The sequence below is a fragment of the Podarcis tiliguerta genome (genome assembly GCF_965153285.1).
Source record: "Podarcis tiliguerta genome assembly, chromosome: 10".
NCBI lineage: Eukaryota > Metazoa > Chordata > Lepidosauria > Squamata > Lacertidae > Podarcis > Podarcis tiliguerta.
The window spans coordinates 55,405,454-55,428,082 of NC_139543.1; the positions used below are offsets into that span (position 1 = coordinate 55,405,454).

Below are 22,629 nucleotides of genomic sequence, written 5' to 3' on the forward strand. Positions count from 1 at the left end.
GCCTGTTAGTCTAGGGTTAAGGCAACAGAATTCCTTTCCCAGGGTCCTTGTGGCTTGTTGGTTTCCCACAAGGCTTCACTCCCTTACTTGACCAAGGAATGGCTTTTAAGAATATACTAACTTTACTACAGTGTATTTCAGCATTGATCTTTAAAGCACATCCAGTCCACGTTTAAAGCACATGGATTCCCCCAGAGAATTCTGGGATCTGTAGCCCTCACAGAGCTACCAGCACCCTTAACAAAAAATGGTTCCTACTGATTCTCCGGGGGAATGTCATATGTTTTAAATATGCATTGGATGTACTTCAAATGTGGATTGATTCCTAAACCTGTTCTCCACAGCTAGTAAATTGCTGACGGTCTGGGCATACCACTTAATGGGTTTTTCACCCGTTGTGGCAAATATCATGAGCTGTGGTAGATGATGTATAATTTTCGGTTGTATTTTTACTGCTTCTTTTATTTCTTACACACTGTCTTTTATAATATTCCATGGAATTCCAAGCGTAAAACAATAAAATGCAACATAAGAAATAAAAGAAGCAATTAAAATTCAAGATGAATATTTAATGTGATAGATGTGCCTTCTCCCAACTTCTGCCACAAATCCACAGATATGCCATGGGCCATTGGCAGTCCACAGACTACTGTTTGGGAACAAACCAAAACAATGGGGGGGGGGGAGTGAAGATAACAAACTTGGGATTTGAACCTGTATCTCCCTGGTCCAAGTTCAACATTCTCCATCTTTATTCATGGGGTACCTTGTGCTTGCCACTTTCTCTAGACTGGCTCAATAAATTTTGTTGCTTGAGACAAAGGACAAGATTAAGCCTCCCCCATTATATGGGCAGAAGCTGAGCAGAGTGATAGATGAATTTTACTTCAATGCTGTTCCTGGGTCAAAGTACTTCACTGTACCGGAGGGCAGCAAGGTATCCTAAGGGATGTAAGACAAACTGCATGACACATAACTCTATTGCCTAGTGGTAGAGTCGGCCCTACTCTATTTAGCTTAATCTACTTCACAGAGTTCTTAAGATAAAATGGAATATTCCTCATGTATTCTGCCTTTGGTTACTTGGAGGATGGCTGGAAATCACATGTAATTATAGCTATCCTGACAAATGTCCCAACAAAACAAAGCCAGGTCTTTGTGTTTTGCTGCCTATTCAGCTGCCTTGTGCATTCATTGCCAAAGTTAAGGTGATGGCACACATGTCCTGTTGCAGATTTGGCAACCACTGCCCCCCTGGATGTTCCTGAACTACAACTTGCATCATCCTTGACCCTTGGCCATGATGCCTGGGGATTTGGACGGGAGTTGGAGCCCAACAACACCTGGAGGGCCACATGTTCCTTTAATTCTGTCCTAATGTGAGCTTCCATCTTGGATCTTGCTCTATGCCCAGTACAGGCTCCACACATACCTGGTAGTATTATAACAAGGAGGGAGAAAGGTGTTTATTCTGTCTAGCATGGCCCATTCTTGAGCATTCATCTAGTTGTGCAGGGCCAATGGAAACAGGTAGGACCTGAATGGAGGATTCTGTGGAGGTTGAAAGGAGTAGTTGTGGGAAATTCAACATCATTTTAACCAACATGCTTAGTTCTAGTTAATACATGAAGGAGTTAAGACCATAGAGTAAGCTATTCTCCTAGACTTAACTAGGTCACGCCCTCTCACCTGGGAAGGAAGGATGTCAGGTTTTCTTGTTCACTCTTTTCCACCATGTGAACCCAACCAGATATGATGTGTGAGCTTGATTGCTATAATCTCAGACCACGTGTTCAGAAGCTTCTCACCATATTCTACAACACAATATTTCTGCCTGTATTTTCTTGCTGCTGTATGGAGAAATGCATGAATCTGACCTTTAAAAAGTTTGTAACTAAGAACAATTTTAACGTACCAAACCGTGTTTTTTTCTGTAGAAAGGGGAAACACCGTAAGTGACATAAAATGGAACATTTAACAGATCTAACAGCCTATAGTCCCATGCTTTCCTTTGCTGCATGTTTTGTGTTTTTAAACCTCTGCTGGGGATCTCTGTTACTGGAGAGAATTCTGCCCCATGTTTGGATCTAAGGTTCAAATGAATTCTTCTTTATTTAACCAAATAACCAAGAGAAGCAAGCTCTGCTTGTGTGTGTTTAGCCCAATTCTAATAACATCTTCTGTATGTGAGATTCCTTTATCTGCATGCGTGCTTGATCTCTAACCTGCCATTTCCATCATTCTCTGCAAAGTTCCTCAAAATATTGCCACAAAACTCCACAGTATGTTGGATACAGGCTCAATGGGGCTGTTTCATTGTTAATTCATTCGGTTATGAGGGGGGAAAAAATATCCAAAGCAAGGGGGAGACATACTGCTTTATAAATTAGACAAATGTGAAGCATGTTAACCAGAAAGGATTTGTTTTCTCTAATGCTTTTTTAAAATAGCTTATTTGACTACTGGTACATGGATGTATGCATATTTTAAACACTGCGTTACCAGCTGATGAACAAATCCAGTGTTCTAGCATCCCAGGAGATGGGTACTTTGCACTTTGGGTGATGTTATTTGTAGCTTACCCTTGCTTCTTCTGCTCAGGCAAACAGCCCACCCTGAAACTGGCTAATTTTCATACAATCTATTGCAGGCATGGAGGAGACTCTTGAGAGTCCCCTGGACTGCAAGAAGAACAAACCTATCCATTCTTAAGGAAATCAGCCCTGAGTGCTCACTGGAAGGACAGATCGTGAATACTTTGGCCACCGCATGAGAAGAGAAGACTCCCTGGAAAAGACCCTGATGTTGGGAAAGATGGAGGGCACAAGGAGAAGGGGACGACAGAGGACGAGATGGTTTGGATAGTGTTCTCGAAGCTACCAGCATGAGTTTGACCCAACTGCGGGAGGCAGTGGAAGACAGGAGTGCCTGGCGTGCTCTGGTCCATGGGTCATGAAGGGTCGGACACGACTAAACGACTAAACAACAACAACAACATTGCAGGCAAAGCCAACATGATGCCCTCCAAATATGGTTGGTCTACAACTCCCACCACCCTTGCCCATTGGCCCTGCTGGTTGTGCCTGATAGGAGTTGTAGTCCAACAACAGCAGACCAAAATAATTAAATGCCTAGCTAGGAAAAAATGTAAGCCTTAACCAGGTACCAAGATGTTAGTGAAGGCACCAGGTATATCTCACCAGGGACAGTTTCACAGTTGTGGAGCCACAAATGAAAAGATCCTCTCCATTCTCATCACCTTTTGGTCTCCAAGCCTCCCTCAGAGGGGGAACCTGGAGAAGGGCCTCAGAAGATCAAAGGTCCAGGTAGGTTCATATTGCAAGAGGTGTTCCAGAAGATATTGGAGTCCTGAGCACTCTAGGTCAAAACTAGCACTTTGAATGAATACAGTAGTTACCGAAAGAGTAGTGGGTGAAGTTAATACTGGGTGAAGAGCGCTGCAAGTTACTTGTCTTCATTCTTTTTATTTTTACCTCTTTGTTCTCATTAAATCTGTTTAATCTGTATAGCATAGTCTTCTTTATGCATAAGCACCCACCCAACCTTTCACCAGGTGATGGAGTATTAATGCCAGTGGACAGAGTGGCAGGGATATTACCTAGCATGGTGGGAAGGGTTGTAGAGCAGAACACTCACCACTTACCATTCTGATAGTTATGAATAACTTATGTAAAAAGTAGGACCTGCATAAATACGTTGGAACACAGTGTGCTCCAGTACCCTGCTCTAATCAGCCAGCCACATCCTCCTCCATGATGCTCCATTACATTCCCCACACCCAACAATCCCTCAGAATTTCGTGCCCACTGAGCATCTTTAGTCCTCATTAGGCTATTTTGCAGGTTTCCCTCCCATCCGCTTAGATTTCCCTCCTAAAGCAGGGATGGGGAACTTCAGGCCAAATGAAGCCCCCCGTTTGGCCCTTCATACCCCTCACCAGCCCTGCTTTGTTCCCTCCTGGAGTGGCTTTACCCCAATAAAATGGGTCCTTGCAGTCCCTGGCTTGCTTGGATGGTGTGCGAGTGTGTGCGGAAATTGGCCTACTGTACAAAGGTAATAATAATGATATTTTATTATTTGTACTCTGCCCATCTGAATGGGCTGCCAGTAAACTTCACATCTGATACAACCCGCCCCCCCCATTTTGCCTCTGACTGTGCTCACTTTTGGCTCTGCCCCCACCCACCACTGACAAGTGGCCCCTGAAAGCGTACCTGGAAGGGAATGTGGCCCTCAGGCTTAAAAGGTTTTTCCACCCCTGCCCGCAACATATTTTTTTTGTACTTCCTCTAAGCCTGCAGGTCTCCCCACCCCACCCCCCTATGTATGTGATGCCATTTTGGCTGCACCAGCAACATCATTCCTCATCTAAACATTGTGAATAGAGGAACTGATTTAAGGCATGTCATAGGAACATCAGAAGCTGCCTAATATCGAGTGACACCATTGGTCCACCTAGTTCAGTATTGTCTACATTGATTGGCCGTGGGTCTCTAGGACTTCAGACAGTGTTCTCTCTCAGTCCCAACCTGGAGATACTGGGGGTTGAACCAAGATGAAATAGATGTGGTAAAAAAGAAAGAAAAAAATACTAAATGTTTTTATATTTCAATTTAATACAAATGCACATCAAGGCTTCCCTAGAATCCCACTGAAGTGAAAAGGAGATTGGCATCCTCTGGATTTGGCTGGGTGCTCTTGTACATGTTTAATGTCAAGATTGTGAGTAGCACTTTTGATACTAATGGCCCCAAAATGAATGATGTACTTAAAAGGTTTGTTACATCCTGTGCTGAGCCAAGCTCTCAAGGAAGTATTACCATAAATGACTTATGTCACTGCTGCTCATAAACCGTGCTTAGAATTACTGAGCTTTCCTTTCACTTTCAAACCACTCCCTTTAATGCCTACAAGAACTTTTACTCAAGAGCAGAAGCTCGTTTCTTGTCCATTTTGTGCAGCAGGAGCTGCCAGCGATTTTGGGCAACTTGGTACATTTATGAATCTTGAGAAAGCGCTATGGATGTCATTACAAAATTACAAAACATTACAAAAGCCATTACAAAATGATTGCTGTAGGAAGCATGGCATGACACAAAATGGCTACCATGGTGTGTACCATAACACAGAATGGCTGCTACATCTAACGAGAAGAAAATGAAACAGTGCAAGCTTGCCCCACTGCCCCAGTCACCCAAAGTGCAGAAAGGCACCTACATCAACCACTGCCATTCTTCCTCGAGAAAGAAAAACTCTTTGGGCTTCTCTTTTGTTCAGAATGGATGGGAGAATGAGTATCCATGAAATGCAGGAATGTTTAAGGGAGCTCGTTCAATGCTGGGCGAGGCTGAACAGGAACTGAGTGGCAGATAGTTGGTCAACGTGTAATAGGATCAGCATTGCCAAGATTGCAAGCAGGATCAGGGCACAAGTATTGAGCAACAGTAAAACCAGAAACACATTAAGAAGCAGCGAAAACTGGAGGCTAGTTTAGGCATCCATCCAATAGGTTTGAAGCAGAGATACGTAGGAGGAGAGGGATCAAACTGGTAAGCAAAGCCAGATTGAAGGGGGCAGGAATAAGGAGTGGAGCACAGTAAGAAGACTGGTCCAGAAGTGGTCCGTAGAAGGAAATCCGGCCTTCTTTTTTCCTGAGGAAATTAAAAGAACAAGAGCCAATCTTAAGTGAAGAGAGCTTAGTTTGAGTTGCTGGGCCCTAGATATCTTCACTGTCTCTTTAAATTTCCCAACACAGTGAGAGACAATTCAGCAGCTGCAGTTTCTCCCATCTGGTGGTCCTCTTTCCTCCCCACCTGTTGTAAAAAACAAGGCTCCAGGTGTGTTGCCCAGAAGGCAAGGGTGAAGAAAGAAGAAGACAGCAGTAGTAGGCAAGAGATGCTACAGCTGCATCAGGGAATATAAGGGTGTGGGAAGTAATAGAGGATGTGGCCCAATACAGAGAAAGGCCATTGCGCTCTGTATTCTGTACACTGGTTGGCAGCAGCTCTCCAGGGTTCTAGGCAGGGAGGAGTGTTCCCAGCCCTATAAATAAATGCCAGGCATTGAACCTGGGTCCATCTGCAGGTGAAGCAGATGCTCTTAGCACTGAGCAATCCAAAACACAGTGGAGAGTGACCAAATCCAAAAAGAGATAACAAAACAAGGTAAAGAAGAGAAACAAAGTGGCCCCTTATAAATAAAATGATACATGTGAAACAAATATTGAATAACGTTGGTACAATATATGAAGTTTCAGCATCAACATTCATAACATTGCAGGATCCTGATACGAAAGTAGTACACTCGTAAAAGAAAGGCCTCACATTCATTACTCAAACAAAACTCTAAATCTCTCTAGAGATGACACCAAACTATGGCAAGATTATTTGTCTTAACTCCAACAGGAGGCCTGCTTCAAAATGTATCTTCAAGGAGATCAAATGTTAAGTCAAAGTTGCTAGACATCCAGAAAGACACCAGACATTTTGGTATGCTTAAGTGAAAATACCTCTTTGAACAAATGGCAACTTGTCTGACTGAACTTCTGTTCCAGTTCTATACACTGAATGGGCAGGGGGGCACCATCTTGCCCTTCGTCTTAGGCCTGAAAATGACTTGCTCCACAGGTAGAGTAAATCCTATTTACAGCTAATAGCAGGATAGGCAAAATCGGCCCTCCAGATGTTTTGGAACTACAACTCCCATCATCCCTAGCTAACAGGACTAGTGGTCAGGGATGATGGGAGTTGTAGTCCCAAAACATCTGGAGGGTCGAATTTGCTTATGCCTAGCTAATAGTCTTGTATAAATGACAAGTCTTTGCTCTGCCTATTGCGGGTGTGGGGAACCTCTGGCCCACCAGATGTTGCTGAACAACTCCCATTAACCCCAACAAGCATGGCCAATGGCAAGGGGTGATGGAAGTTGTAGTTCAGCAACATCTGCTGGTCCAAAGGTTCCCCACACTGGGTCTATTGCCCTCCTGTTATTGAGAATGTAATAAGATCTTAAACTGGAGAAACCCAAGACCTGAGAACAACAACACCCCCCTTTCCAGAGGTTGCCAGCAATTGGTACTCAGAAGCACACTGCCTTCAACAGTGGGGGTAGAACATAGCCATCAGTTAGTCACAACTGATAGCTTTATCGTCCATGAATTTGCCTAATTCTCTTTTAAAGCCACCCAAGATGGTGGACATCACTGCCTCTTTGGGGAGTGAATTTCATAGTTCACCTAGAGATTTCCACACCCTTTGGTGCCACAACCAATGAAACTCTGTCCATGGAGCTTTATTATGGGCTGGAAAACAGGCCTGCTGGTTCTAATTTCAAGGATTAGGCACATTAACATGGTTGGAAGTAATTCTAAAGATAACCGGTGCCCAAACAATTCATATTTCACCCCCTCCATGTAATACTTCTTTAAAAATACAGTACAATCATACCTTGGATCCTGAACGTCTTGGTACTCGGACGTTCTGGCTCCCAAATGCCACAAACCCGGAAGTGAGTGTTCTGGTTTGTGAATGTTCTTTGGAACCCTTGTGGACCTCTCCTGCAGAAGCCATAGCAGTCAAAAAAAAAAGGAATATGAAAGGAATATGAAAAAGGAATGGCCCACCTATCGAGTACTGCTAGTATTTGTTGAAGACAAGCCAATCCTGAAAAAATATGATGAAATTAAAAGCCACTTGACAGACTGGCTCCAATACTTTCAAATAAACCAAAGACTGAGTTTAGACAAGAGAGATGGTCTGGCAAAAGAATCATCCAAGTTTGAAAAAGAGCTAACTCACAATAAAGGAAAACATATTTCAGGAAGATACAACTATTTATTAGAATGGGAAGTGAAAGAAGAGCAAGTTAAAGTTGTAATGGTGAGATGGGCACAAGATCTTGGAAATAATATCTACAGTGGTACCTCAGGTTACATACGCTTCAGGTTACATACACTTCAGGTTACAAACTCCGCTAACCCAGAAATAGTACCTTGGGTTCAGAACTTTGCTTCAGGATGAGAACAGAAATCGTGCTCCTGCGGTGTGGCAGCAACAGGAGGCCCCATTAGCTAAAGTGGTGCTTGAGGTTAAGGACAGTTTCAGGTTAAGAACGGACCTCCGGAACGAATTAAATACTTAACCAAAGGTACCACTTTAGATGGAACAATGGGAAAGATTATGGAGGAAGGATATAAAATTCATGGCGTGCTATAATCCTAGGGAGAACGTAATGAAAATGCTTTATAAATGGCACCACACTCCAATAAAATGTATAAAGGTAGATCACCAAGCTGGAGGTGCAAAAAAGAGACAGGGACATACTTACACATGTGGTAGAATTGCACAGTCATCCTGGAATTTTGGAAAAAATTATATAATGAATTCAAAAAGCTATTCAGATTTACATTCAGAAAAAGACCAGAAGCCTTCCTCCTAGGAATAATGTCAGCGGAAATCAGAAAAGGTATAAGACCATTGTTTATGTACAGAACAACAGCAGCCAGAATATTAGGGGCAAGAAACAGGAAAAATGAAACAGCACCCACAATAATAGAATGGCAGATACTTATGATTGAATACCTCGAACTGGCAAAAATGTCGGGGAAAGTAAGAGGGCTCTCAAACCAGAAAGTATACAAAGAATGGAAAATATTCAAAGATTACCTAAAAACGTTTTGTCCAAATAATCTCCTTGCGGAATTAAACTGATCCTTGTAAAATACAATGTGCAAATGCTAATTTATTGGAGTACACGAAAACAAATTAGGGTAATAGAAGGCCGTGCACTAAACGTAAATAATAATACAAGTACAATGAGAAGAATTGGAAGTCTTTTATTTAGAAATTCAATGAACAACTGTATAATAATGCAAATTCTTGTTTTGTATGTTTTTGTCCTTGTGTCATTTTTCTTTTCTTGTCCTGATCTTTTCTTTTTTGCCTTTGTGTATTCATATATATTTGTGTTTTGATTCAATAAAGATGATTAAAAAAGGAACCCGAACGTCCAGCTGGGCTCCAGCAGCTTCCTGCAGCCAATCGGAAGCCGCGCTTTGGTTTCTGAACATTTTGGAAGTCGAATGGACTTCCAGAATGGATTCCAGAATGGACTTCCAAGGTACAACTGTAATTAGTGTACCACTGTATAATATTGGCGTGCAAGGCTAAAAAAAGCAGCTGCATCTGTTGACATTCCCTTTTCTGCATTACTGTTAATGACTCAGGAGCCCTACCACCTTAGACCCGGTCACCCTACGTGACTCTGGATCTCTCAGCTGGAAGGCTAGGCTGGTTACTTGGGAATGGAAGAATGAAGCCATCATTTTTATTTGTTGCCATGGCATAGATCACTAGATGGCACTGTGGCACACAGTCTTGACCAAATAGATATATAGATATATTTTTTGGTTTTTGTGTTTGTGTGTGAATTCTGGAAAAAAAAACCCCACTGATGGCAGTGAGAAGTGTAGGTTAAGGGAGCTGACCTATAGCAAACAGCAAGCAGTTTTTCATAGAATAATTGCAACAGCAGGATTGGAGTCAGACTTATATAACCCCAGAGGTCTTTCTGATTGCTTATGTCTTGGGAATAAACTGCTGAACACTCCCCAAATCCTGGACCCACACTGTGACTTATAAACATGTAAATGCGCTCTGGATGAAATACAGGAATGAAAGCTGCCACAAGACTGGGGTGGGGGTGACAGCATCAAGAGGGGGTCAGCAAATTTATTGAGGACTATCACTGGCTACTAGTCAGTGATCTTCATGTTCAAAGTCAGTAAATGTGACTGAATACCAGCTGCTGGGGACCAAGAGTGGAAAAGGTCTATTGTCTTTGTGTCCTGCTCAGAGGCTTCATGGAGGCATCTGGTTGGCCAACAAGATTTTGGTCTGATCCAGGAGAGCTCTTCAAAACAAAGCCCTGCAGTTCCTCTCTCAGGCATTCTGTTCTTTCTTCTTTCTGCTCCCCCGACTCTACTCCCCCAACTCTACTCCAGGCATTCTCCCATTCAATGTGTGGACTGAGCTCCCTCAAACCCTCTGCAAAGCCAGTTCATACCCCTTGCTCCAAGTCCTGCATTAGGTAATTCTTACTGCTTCTCAAGCCTATTTCTCACTAAGGTGCTAAACCTGTGTCTGGGCTGTACCACTTCAGACAGCCAGGGCTGGGTGGGGGCAGTTCTCGCATCTTAAATGAATCTTAAATTCAGTATACAAAACAACTTGCTCCATGTGGTAAGCTAACATATTAAGGAACAAGTAAGCTAGAGTCCTTCTCATGGATATCTAGTTTTCAGGGTGGAGGGGTATTTTTGGACGGAGGGCCATTTAATGGCCTTGCTGAAGTGGTACAACCCAGATGCAGGTTTATCACCTAAGATGCTTCAATCCAGCTAAGCTGCTTTGCTTCCTATAATGCCGGCTGCTGTGCTCTTATTAAACTGTTTTTTTCTATATGTACCCACTCACGCGTGCACACACACAAGCACAAATGCAGGGTAAAAACTGGCCGTTGCTTGTCTGTCATCTCTCCCCCTGTGCTCCAGCTGTTGCCTGATATTCTGCCTGCTCAGGATGATGGTGTCAGCAACAGAATGTTGATGAACAGAACTCTGCCTGTGCAAATTCTGACACCAAGGTACTTTTGCATAGGGACTCCAGTCATGCCTTGGAGCATCTCCAGGGAGAAGGAGCAACCTTCCTGAAGCTGCCTGAATGGTAGCTTGTAAGAGTTTTCTATTTGGTCTTGTCTACACATCTGCTTGAGCTGTGCCATTCATAAGCTGCCTCCCTCACATTAATGAGATGAATTGGATGATAGCCAGTTTCGATGGAAGACAACATTTTTCATTTTGCTTTAAAGGAAAGGAGGGGGGATACCCCAAACAGAAACACACTGTAGGCTTATTGATCATACTTAATGCTCAATCTTCTGGGAAATTGCAAAAGAAACATAAGAAACCTGTAGGTATAGAAGCCAGCTTCCAATAATTCCTCCACGCTGCAGTGTGGCCAAGAAACAGAACACAGGTTGGAACCAACACAAGGTGCTGTGCAGGTAGGACTAGGCTTGATTCTCAATGGTTGAGGTCACTGGGGTCTCTTTTTATTTCTCCCATAGAAGTGAATAATTACTATTTAATCCCATGGGAAAAGCAAAGTTGGGGCTCTGCTGCAGCAAAGTCTGCCCTATATGCTGAAACTGGGTCTGCTGGCATAAACCCTGCAGGGGGTGCAGTGTTTCTCTGTGGGCGTTTCCAGACAGGTATTTATTGTGGAATTGGTGATCTTCATGCATGCATTTTATTTGATTTTTGCAGCATCCATATGGCATGGTTGGCATCAAAATGAGTCTGTTATTTCCCTCCCCATTTAATCCAGATTGGCCCTTCCCAGAAGCGGGGGGATCCCATAAATTGCAATACCTGAAAAGTCCATTAACAATACTAAGCCCCTGTCTAAAAGCACCCTATGGTTGCAGAGTTGCAACCCACCTCCTCTCCTGTTGCTGCAGTATACAAAACATCCTTCACCCAACATAATGATGGAGTAGGGAACTCCCTCTCCCCCAAATTATTTGTACACTTCTTGCCCCCAACAACAACTTGTCAGATGTAGTGTTGCCATGTTCTAGGAGAGAATATTTTTCCTGGTGAGGATTAACTCATCATTGGTTACTTTGAAAGACAATTTATAGCCAACTGTTTCCCCCACCCCAATCACTGTATAGAATTTTGCATTCTTAAAGACACCCCCTTCTTTCTGATCATGTGAATTAATGAATAAGTATTTATCAACCGAATGGCTTGGTTGGCATGTAATAATAAACCAAACCATGCCTAAACACTAATGAGTGCATGGAGCAAAAATCATGGCCACTTCACTCCTCCCTTGGTTCTACTGCTGTTATGCCACCTAGAACTAATCCATGGTTTGACTTAGCATTATGTGTGACCCTGAGCTTGTGAGTTATCTCTACCACCAGGCAACCCACAAATGATAAACCATGAACAAACTTGGACTATGGCTCACACTGTGGAGCAGGCATAGGCAAACTCGGCCCTCCAGATGTTTTGGAACTTCAACTCCCATGATGCCTAGCTAACAGGACCAGTGGTCAGGGATGATGGGAATTGTAGTCCCAAAACATCTGGAGGGCCGAGTTTGCCTATGTCTGCTTTGGAGTGAACTAAGCCAAACAGCTTAGCACAGAAGTAGCAGGACTGGGAGAGGAGAGGAGTCGTTATTTTCCCTGAGTACCTACATGGTTCATGCATAGCCATGATTTGCCTTAGTGCTATGTGGAATTGAACGTGAAGCAACTGGCTATAAATCCACAGCATTAACAGATTTGTCCAAAATTAACAGAAAGAGAAAAGTACAACTAGCTTTAATTAAAACTTGTTAAATCGAACGAAACAATCATGACTATGAAATATCACTCCCCTTCCCCCACTTATACAGCCCGAGCCCATATTTGCCAAGGGTGAATAATCTCACCCCTTATCTCTCACTCTCAGATAATCCAACCCACTAATTTAAATTCCTGTGAGAAACACTGTGATGGTGGCATGCCACTTATCAATATACAGTATACATGATTAGTCCACATCTTCCTGACAATTTTCAGTGGGAATTGAGCCAATTCAAACTTTCACATGCTCTGTGACAATAGAACACAGAAATATCATAGAAATATGAAGTAGAAATGTTCTGTGTCAACATTCAAGTTACAGCATTTACATCCGGGACACAACAGCTGAGGGTTTTTTCCAAGAGCCTTGGCTGCCGTCCAGCATGCAACTGGAAGAATGGAGTTTTATCAAGAGCTGGGACAACAGGTGAGAATCCATTGAGAACAGGACTGGAGTCTGCCAGCCAGATAGTTCATGACAATCATGGCTGAAGCAGCCCTTTTACACTACCTACACTGTCTCTTACTTTGTTCTTACCTTTGGCTCTTCTTCTCTTTCTTCTGTTCTTCATCCTAATGTTGAATGGCCTCCTTGGACAGTGGCCTCTGTTGCTGGCTCAACTCTAGCAATTCATTCTGGCTCTAAATGATCTGCGACCTGCAATGTGTTTCTGTTTCGCAGAGTATGCAGATACATTGCATCCCCTATTATTTACTGAATATATAAGTCACCTTCCTTTTTTTTTTTTTTAAAGGAAACTCAAAGTGGCTTACAAAACAGGGGCCCTGAAATTTATCAGGCCCTCCTTCTACATACAAAATGCCCAACAGCGAGTGGCAAGCATAGGAAGAGCCCTGCTGGATTAGCTCAAGGGTCCATCCAGTCCAGAACTGGAGGACCTTAGGCTTGGGGGCCAAAAGTGGCCCTCTAGGCCTTTCTGGCCCTCAAAAGTCTCTCCAGGCCACACTCTTCACCAACTCTGTTCTGTTCTGCCCACCCCCCCATGTGCTTTTGCCTCCCTGGAATGTGTCCTAAAAACTGCAATAATCCTCTTGCTTGTTTGAATGGAGGGTGGGTGGGTGGAGAACTTCCTCTCCTTCATTGGAGGTTTTTAAGCAGAGGCTGGATGACCACCTGTCATGTATGCTTTAATTGAGATTCCTGCATTGCAGGGGGTTGGACTAGATGATCCTCAGGACCTCTTCTAACTCTACAATTCTGATTCTAAGCAAGTGTGTGAGTATAGGTATAGAAACCCCTGGCTCTTGCATGGCTGGAATGTAGCCTACTGTACAAAGGTAAGAATCACTCCCCACATTTTTTGTCTCTGGCCTCACCACTGGCATGTGGTTCCTTATAATGGCATGAGGCCCTTGAAAAAAATTCCCCATCCCTGATCTAGTCAACCCCCTGGCTTCTCACAGTGGCTAACTAGATGCCTCTAACAAGCTACACAAGCAGGACATGAATCGTTCCCCAAAAGCTGGTATAAAAAGGTAAAGGGACCCCTGACCATTAGGTCCAGTCATGGCTGACTCTGGGGTTGCGGCGCTCATCTCACTTTATTGGCCAAGGGAGCCGGCTTACAGCTTCTGGGTCATGTGAACCAGAGCGGCACACAGAAACACCGTTTACCTTCCTGCTGGAGCGGTACCTATTTATCTACTTGCACTTTGATGTGCTTTCGAACTGCTAGGTTGGCAGGAGCAGGGACTGAGCAACAGTTCACCCCATCACGGGGATTTGAACTGCCGACCTTCTGATCGGCAAGCCCTAGGCTCTGTGGTTTAACCCACAGCGCCACCCGCATCCCAAAAGATGGTATACAGTGGCCCCCAAAAAGGTTCCATTCTTCTGAGCATATGCAAAATTCTTTTCCCTGCTTGGCTGAATAACCAGGACAATATCACACTCTTTTGAGACTGCAGGTAAAGGCTCCAAGCCAGAAGTAGAAGCAGAAGAAGGAGAAGTGCAACTTTTACTCTTGTTTGAGCTATAACATTTATCCTTAAAAATTAAGCAGAAAATGGAGAAACAGGCAAACTGGGGGATGATACCAATAAGAATAGGAGAATAAAATACACCAGTAAAGGAGACTTTCACACAGAACTTTAAGGAAAGGCGAGGGGGATGTAATATTTCTGTTACCAATAAATATACCTTTGTTTCATAGGGATTTATGTTCTTTTCTTCCAGCTGCTCCATATTAGGAGAGGAAGCGGATGCCAGAGCGTTATTGAGAATGCCAGTCAAAAGCATGCCAGAATTATTCGGCACATTTTGTATAAAATGCTGGCCTGGAATATTAAGGGCAAAATCTAGAAAATTAGTTCCTATGATCAGGAAAAAAGAAGGCAACCCAGGCCTGCCGCATCAGATGGCTGTGGGGTTTCTATGATGTAACAGCTCCTCTTGCTCACGGGGCTGGAAGTCGGAACTGTTCCATGGCATTTGCAAGAAAGCAGTGAGGGAAACGGGAGAGCGAGGGAAGCAGAGTAAATCTGGGCAGAGGTGGTACACAGCAGTTTCTCTAGAAAGGGGTAGAAAAGAAAATGAAGAATTTTCATGCTATTGACTAAGTGCTGATATTTAAGAAATATGATATACTGTATATGGTGTCCTGCTTTCCTCTCCAAAAAGAATCTAAACAAGAAACATCAACCCAACCTTCATGCAAAACAAAAAGTAAAGAAGATCAGCAAATAACACAGCAGCAATTGGCTGCGGAAAGCTGCAGAATAAGAAGAATACACAGCAGCCCACAACTCCCCAAATTGCCATGTTTTGGTCAGGGAATGGAATCTGCTCAAGGATGGGTCTCGGCAGGCCTCCCGAGGGGGCGCACGATGCCCAGCCAGTGACACAACAGAAATGGCCAACTCCTTCTGTCCGCACCAAGGGGCACGTTGAACAGGTCTTCTGGTGTTGATGGGAGTGCATGTGGGGGGGGGGAGGATAAATGGGGTGGAAAAGGCTGCCACAGTATACGGCAAAAAGTAGCGGGGCAAGTAGTCTGCAGGCACGCTATACCTTTGAAGCACATTTTCCCCTCCTCAAAGAATTCTGGTCCCTGTGATTGGTTAAGGGTAGCTGGGAACGGTACTTTTTTGAGGGCCAAACTACAGTGGCCAGAATTCCCCGAGGGAAAGAGTGGGCTTCGAAGTGCGCACGCAGCCACTTGCCCTGCGCCCCTTCCTTTTCCACACAGCCCTTTATTTTCCTACCTCGCTTCCCGCTCCCACATCCTTGCTTCTCCGCACGTCGTTCCTTCCTCCCGCTCTAAGGGGCCCCCTTTCTCCCTCACGCTCCCGGACCCTCTCCTTTTGCTTTCGTGACTCCGCTCACCTTTCCCCCCTTCCGTCCCGCTCCTTCCTCCCGCCGCCCCTCTTGCCCGGCCCCTCCCTGCTGCCCCCCTCCTCGGGGCGGGAGGGGCGAGGAGGGCAGGCCTGTTCCAGAAAGTCTCCTCACGCGCTCCTCGCCTCTCTCCAGCCCTGCTCGCCTCACGCCCGCCGCCAACTTCGCCCCCTCGCCCGCGTCTCCCCGGGGGAAGTGCCCCGGCCTCCCGCTCTCCTTCCCGCCCGAGCGGGTGGGCGGAGCGTCTCCGCCCTGGCCCCGCCCCGCTTGCGCGTGACGCGGAGGCCGCGAGGCTGCCGCCCGCCGCCCTTGCTGCGTGTGTAGGCTCTGGGCTGCGTGTGCGCGTGTGTCCACGCGAGCGAGGGAGCGAGGAGAAGGCGCGCGGGCGCGGAGGCGGCATCCTCCTCCTCCTCCTCCTCCTGCTGCTGCTGCTCCTCGTCTCCCCTCGGCCGGAGTCCCCTGTCAGGCGGAAGGCAAGGCGAGGCGAGGCGGGCGCCGGGGCCCGCCGCGGGGCATGGAGAGCCTGCTGGAGAACCCGGTGCGCGCCGTGCTCTACCTGAAGGAGCTCACCGCCATCGTGCAGAACCAGCAGAGCCTCATCCACACGCAGCGCCAGCGCATCGACGAGCTGGAGAGGCGCCTGGACGAGCTCAGCACCGAGAACCGCAGCCTCCGCCAGCAGCACGCGCTGCCCGACGAGCCCACGCAGCAGCAGCAGCAGCAGCCCAGGCTCCCCGCTCCGCCGCCGGCTTGCCCACCGGGTCCTCCCCAGGGCCAGCAGCAGCAGCAGCCTTCGCCGCCCCTGCCACCGCCGCCGCCGCCGGAGCAGCTTCGGCAGGAGCAGCTTCAGCACCCGCAACAGCTCCCGGCGCCTCCGCAGCCTCCCAGCAGCAGCGGCAGCAAGCAAGCTCAGGCCAGCCCCAGCGGCAGCCGGACGCCCGCCCCCCACCAGCACCCTCCGCTCCACCACCACCACCACCCCGAGAAGGACGGCAGGGAGAAGAGCTGTTGCGCGGTCCTGCTCCAGCACAAACCACCCCCGGCCATCGCCAAAGGCGTCTTGAGCAGGAGACCAGAGTAAGTCAGGAAGGGGAGGGGAAGGGGGAGGGAGGCGAGGAGGAAAGAGGGGCCAAGAGCCCCCCCCCGCCTCCCCAAAGATGAGAAATTCATTTATTTGGAGCCTTCATACACCCCGCTTAACGCTGCCGTCTCCATCGGTGTGCAATCCGGTTCAAAAGACGGCAGCAAGATCCTAGGAGCAAGGATCCTTCCCCGCATACTGCCGCTGCAATCTGACGGAGTGGGCGGGTGGGGAAATCCCTTCCCCGGTGTATTTCCAATTTCCATAGGATGCCAGAGAAACGAAATGCTGCCTCGGCAAGGGGCGTTCGGCTCCCTGCTTCCGAGCTTCCTTTCTGCTATGCGTGATGATATATCGTCAGAAGAAGTTTACATTTTTGAAAACACAAGCCGCTCTCCCCCTCCCCCCTTTTTGTTGCAAAGCATGCCTTGGTTGTTTTCTGCCGGTTGTAAATATGTTTGCGATAGCCAAAGCAGGAAAGAAGGATTTCCTAGGAAGGCAGAGGCTGGTGTCAGATTTTGCTCAATTCTTTGGGCAGTGCAGCTGCTTTACAGAACAAAAATTTCCAAACCGTAATAGCTCCTATTACACAACTAGGATTTCCCCTTTCATTAAAGATGCAGTAGGAAAACATTGCAGATACCTTTTCCTATTGACACAAACCCTTCATATATTTGTGATTCAGATTTCTTTTACCTGTGGGTTTTTATAGTGTTTTTGGGTGACTCTCGGTTTCTGAAGTGGCAAAGAATTGTTTTAAGGGGTTTTCTTTATCAGCAAAGGAAGCCTGGTTGTGTGTTTGTGTACAGTGCGACTGTGTGAATCTTATATATGCATATGTGTTATTCAAGTGCTCAGATTTTGCTGCAATGAAGGTTCTAAAGTGGTACAGAAGAATTATGTTTTTCCCCGGTTTATGCATAAACTGAATTGTAATTGCCTAGTACCTTTGCAAATGCATCTAGCTTAGAGATATCTCACCTTTCTCTCCAAGGTCTTTTCAGTCGACAGATTCCATTAACCTCTTTGCATACATGTGGATGATAGAAGCCAGAGCTGCTATGGTACAGGGGAGAGATAAGAATAAAAATTCACTTGCAGGTACTTCAAGAATGTAGAAGTAAAGTTGCGTTTTTAAATTCAAGCCTTGACCTTTGACTTTAATGGCACCGAGGCCCATGAACAACATTTCATTTATAGTTTCAGGAGTGGGTTTCTTGCTTCCTTTTACCCTCTCCTATTTGTCGTAAGTGGAGAATCTTTTCTGATCTTCATTTGTATATAGGATATTTTCTGTAAATATGGGACTAGCAGCAGAACTGTGAAATCTTTCATTGTTTGGAGAGGTGGCCCATTTCTCTCTGAATGAGGCTGGTCAGAGAAAAGAACACATAATGCTAGTCATCTTTCCCTCAATGTGCAAAATGAATATTTCTCCAAACTATAGCTAGCCCTTTGCTATGAGCGGCTTGTAATCAAAAAGTCAACATCTTGTTTATTGACTAATAGTAGTATGTGTTTTGCAGGTATGTGTTTTGCCAGGAGGTAAATAAATTGCAGGATCGGGCCCATATTCCCTCCAAATGAAGCTGCAAAGTCTCTTCTGCTGCAAATTCCACGTATTGAAATGCAATTCAAACGGCGCTACTATATCAGTGTAAAAATGATTGTGTTAGAGAGGAATCTCAGAAATCTATTTAAAAACCCCCAAACCTAGTGGGTTTTATTCAGTGAAGCCAGTGTTACAAATGTAGTATTGGCAAGATTTCCCTTTCATCTCCTCCTAATTTCTCACATACGTCACTAAGCAGAATGATGAGTCGGTTTCAATGCATGGTTCTGAATAGCTCTTTCCTGGGATACGAATCTTATTTATTGCAAACAGGGAAGAAGGGGATGGGACTATACCTGGTTAGTTCTTATCCAAATGCCCAGGTAGGAAGGTCTTCAGGACTCTGGCACTCATTGTTGAAAGGAGACAGCAGAGCAACCCCTGGTGCCCTCTCTACTCACTGTAATTAAGATAGCCTTCTGTTTTATTCTATAGCTTAGCCAGAGAAAAAGTTTGAGTGAAGATGCAAAGTGCAACATGTTTAGGAGATTTGTCTTAAACACCCCTTATACATAACAAGAACTTCCTCTTGAAATATCTTTTACTGCTTTTGACTACTGTGTTGAATATTCCCCAAGTACCTACAAGGCAATACCAAGGTCTTTTTATGCAGTAAATTTTGGGTGGGTAGGTGGTGGTGACAGGAAATATGGGTTATTGAAAGTACCCTATGTTCAAAACCATGCGTGAGCAAAGCTATCTCTACCACCCTTTGTCTATAATATTCTAGTATTTTCACAGTTGTAATTTGAACCCTAAGTGCTGTAGTAGCTGCTTTTGGAACTGCTTCTTTCGTCTGATCTGGGACTCCAGTTGCTTGACTGGAATGATAATCGGGGTAGAAAATGGCCACTCTCTAAGCAGTACACACATGAGATTCCTTAATATGTAACTATCATGTATGGGTAGAAGAGGCTTGAATTGATTCCCTCCGCACATCACCTGAAAGGGCTGAATAATGATATTGTAGTGCCTTGCAAATGCATTATGTTTTGGAAACAAAACTGCAGACAGCTCATTCTGCTGCATGTATATGTATGCCCTCTCATCTTCAAGGACCACTCGAAGGCCTTGTTTTATTATGATATCATTACTGTGATATCATTTGGGAACCAGTCTGCTTTGAAGACACTGTAGTCATGCGTTAGAAGAGCTCACTGTGCAAAGCACAGAATGGAAAGGGGGTTGCTCTGGACTTCATAAAATCCAGATTGAACACATTTGCTGTGCTACTAAGTTCCCGTGCTTAGTCCTTCTATTATCTTCAGCTAAAGATGTCATAAAAGGGATGCAGGTGGCGCTGTGGTTTAAATCACTGAGCCTAGGGCTTGCCAATCGGAAGGTCAGCGGTTCGAATCCCAGCAACGGGGTGAGTTCCCGTTGCCCGGTCCCTGCTCCTGCCAACCTAGCAGTTCGGAAGCACATCAAAGTGCAAGTAGATAAATAGGTACTGCTCTGGTGGGAAGGTAAACAGAGTTTCCGTGCGCTGCTCTGGTTTTGCCAGAAGCGGCTTAGTCATGCTGGCCACATGACCCGGAAAAGCTGTCTGCGGACAAACATTGGCTCCCTTAGCCAGTAAAGCAAGATGAGCGTCGCAACCCCAGAGTCGTTTGCAGCTGGACTTAACTGTCAGGGGTCCTTTACCTTTTTAAAGTTCTCATGTATCATGGTTGGGAATGCATATTGTGAAGAGAGCACTTTGGGGTGGCTTTTACTTAGAGGATGATCCACTGGGGAGTTTTCCTGCATGCCCTTGCACACTTCCTGGTGTGGTGCTGGCATTGTGTAGTTTCATCATGTCCCCTTCTGTTCTTATGACCTTGGAAGTGAAGCAGTCACATAGGAAACTGGTTTGATGCCGTAACTTCCTGTGCCAGCAGTGTTGGCATGGTAGGTCTACAGTCACCTGGAGGCAATGGTTTTCCTTTTACAGGTACTGGAGGTGTATGAGGAGGAGCTGTGCTGCAGTCCCCACCCCCCCGTCATTCTAGATAGATATGTAAAGGGCCTATTGGCTTCCATCCTGGTCTCAGGTTGTGCTCTGAAGGCACATGAGTCCACCACATTGATGAAACTAGTTATATCTTGATGTGGCTAGTTTTTGGATGGGTGACCATCTAAGAACACCACGTATGCATTGGAGGAAAGATTGGATAGCAGAGTAACAAAATAGACAGGTAAAATGGTGAAGGAGAACTTCACCACAAAGAACTATACTCCACAAAGCACTTAAACAAAGTTACCTTTTGAATAGTTCTCCATCTCTGTCTTGCTCATACTTGGTTATCAGTAAGTCCCATTGATTTCAGTGGCATTTGCTTTCAAATAAGTCCTGTTCTGAGGATGACAGCTTATCAAACTCAGCTCTGCCTGCTGGTCTGTGGCACCGGTGTGTTGCATTGCCAGTACAACGCTGTGTTTTGTGAACTTACTCTGGTGTAGCTCTTGGCATTCCTCATCCTAAGCACTTGATGCACTACTGGTGAGTCTTAGCATCTGGAGGCTTCTGTGAAATGAAACTAGCTTAAAAAGTGCCCTGTCTTTCTTGAACTCAATGTACTTTTTGTACTTATATGTATAAGTTAATCATTTTATAAAAACAGTATCAGAGCTGTAATGAAAGAGCATTACAAGCAGAAATAAAGAGCCAGCTAAAATTCTCGGTCTTTTGGGTGTAATAGCAAGGCATGTTTGAACAAGAATACAGGAACACCTTCACTACTCTGTAGGATTAATTTTTAAAGAGAAATAAGGACTGGAACTGATGAGGTTCCCCAAGGAGGTAATTCAAGATAACTGGAACTACCAGTTAGGTCTTTTTCTCAACCTTGCTGATGATACTTTGTGAGTGAGGTTACCTAATGGGGATAAGGATTCTTTCGTTCATGTTGAACCCACACCATTTGTGTATCCATGTTTGTGGCTCAGGATGCCTACTCACATTCTGAGTTTTGTGACATCGGCTCACCTTCTTTCCTATAATTCTATGTGTTCCCTACTCCAGTAACTCTAAATAGCAAAATTTGCATCTGTTATACTGGAGATGGTTTAAAGTTCTCCCCAACAGGGTCTCACTTAGCTCACTTAGAGCAGTGTTTCCCAAACTTGGGTCTCCAGCTATTTTTGGACTACTTTTCCCATTGTACTTGCTAGCTAGGGATGATGGGAGTAGTGGTCTAAAAACTTCTGGAGACCCAAGTTTGGAAAACACTTGAGTTAGATGCTTGTAGTTACCCATGAGCTAAATCAGAGATAGGGAACCTATGGATCTCCAGGCGTTGCTGAGCAGCAACTGCAATCAGCCCGAGCCATGGTCAGGAACGATGGGAGTTGTAGTCCAGCAACATCTGGAGAGCCGCAGGCTTCTAAATACAAAAGTTCCATCTTGATAGAGCAAGCAAAAGGTAAAACGTAAAGTGTTCATGAATCTTGAGAAGGTGTACTTTGTGTCCCCAGCCTGAGGGCAACAGCTGAGAGAGGAAACTCGGGAAGCTAGCTACTTGCCCATCTAGCCCAGTTTTGCTTTTCCCTCTAATTAGCATGGTTCTCTAGGGTCTCTGATGGAGGAATGGCTTTCTTATCACCTGCTATCCGAGCACTGGAGATGTCAGGGTTGAACCAGAGCTTCGGACAAGACAGGATAAAAGTAGAGTCATATATACTTAGAGGGGGTACTATTTACCTCCAAGAAGGACTATAGTTCATTGCTAGAACATCTGCTTTGTATGCAGAATGTTGTAGGTTCAATCCCTGGCATCTCTTGGTAGGGCTGTGAGAAACCCGTCTGAAATCCTGGAAGGTGTCAGTGTAGACCGGACTGAGCTGGACAGACCAGTGTCCTGACTCAGTACAAGTCAGCTTCCTATGTTCTTCCACTAAGCCTTTAACCCCCAAATCCCCATCCGCTAGCTGAAAGAAAGCCTAACTGCATTTTTCTGTGCGTTCATCCCCTGTTACCCTTTCTTCTTTCTGCCATCTCTTCCTCCATTTGTAGAGATGCAGATTTTAAATGCCTTGTAGGTGGTAGGATTTGTTTCATTTATGTTGTGCTGTGAAGCATTGTGTGGATTGGTGGTGCTGTGTTCATAATGCTTTTCCCTTGTAAATGTTCCTTAAAAGGAATTGTAGGCAAAAGCCACCAAA

General features: G+C 45.2%; 1 protein-coding gene across 7 annotated transcripts in view; it reads left to right on the plus strand.

The window, feature by feature from the left end:
- Positions 1-16,096: 16,096 nt before the first annotated feature.
- IQSEC3 (IQ motif and Sec7 domain ArfGEF 3) overlaps positions 16,097-22,629 on the plus strand; it is a 136,969-nt gene continuing 130,436 nt past the window's right edge. For 6 of the 7 annotated variants that reach the window (XM_083401389.1, XM_083401393.1, XM_083401391.1 and 3 more), the window contains exon 1: positions 16,229-16,870. In XM_083401389.1, the coding sequence (XP_083257515.1) occupies positions 16,308-16,870 (563 nt within the window). In that variant the 5' untranslated portion in view covers positions 16,229-16,307. Of the gene's footprint in view, positions 16,871-22,629 lie in introns of all 7 variants that reach the window. The other variant, XM_083401394.1, reaches the window with a different exon arrangement.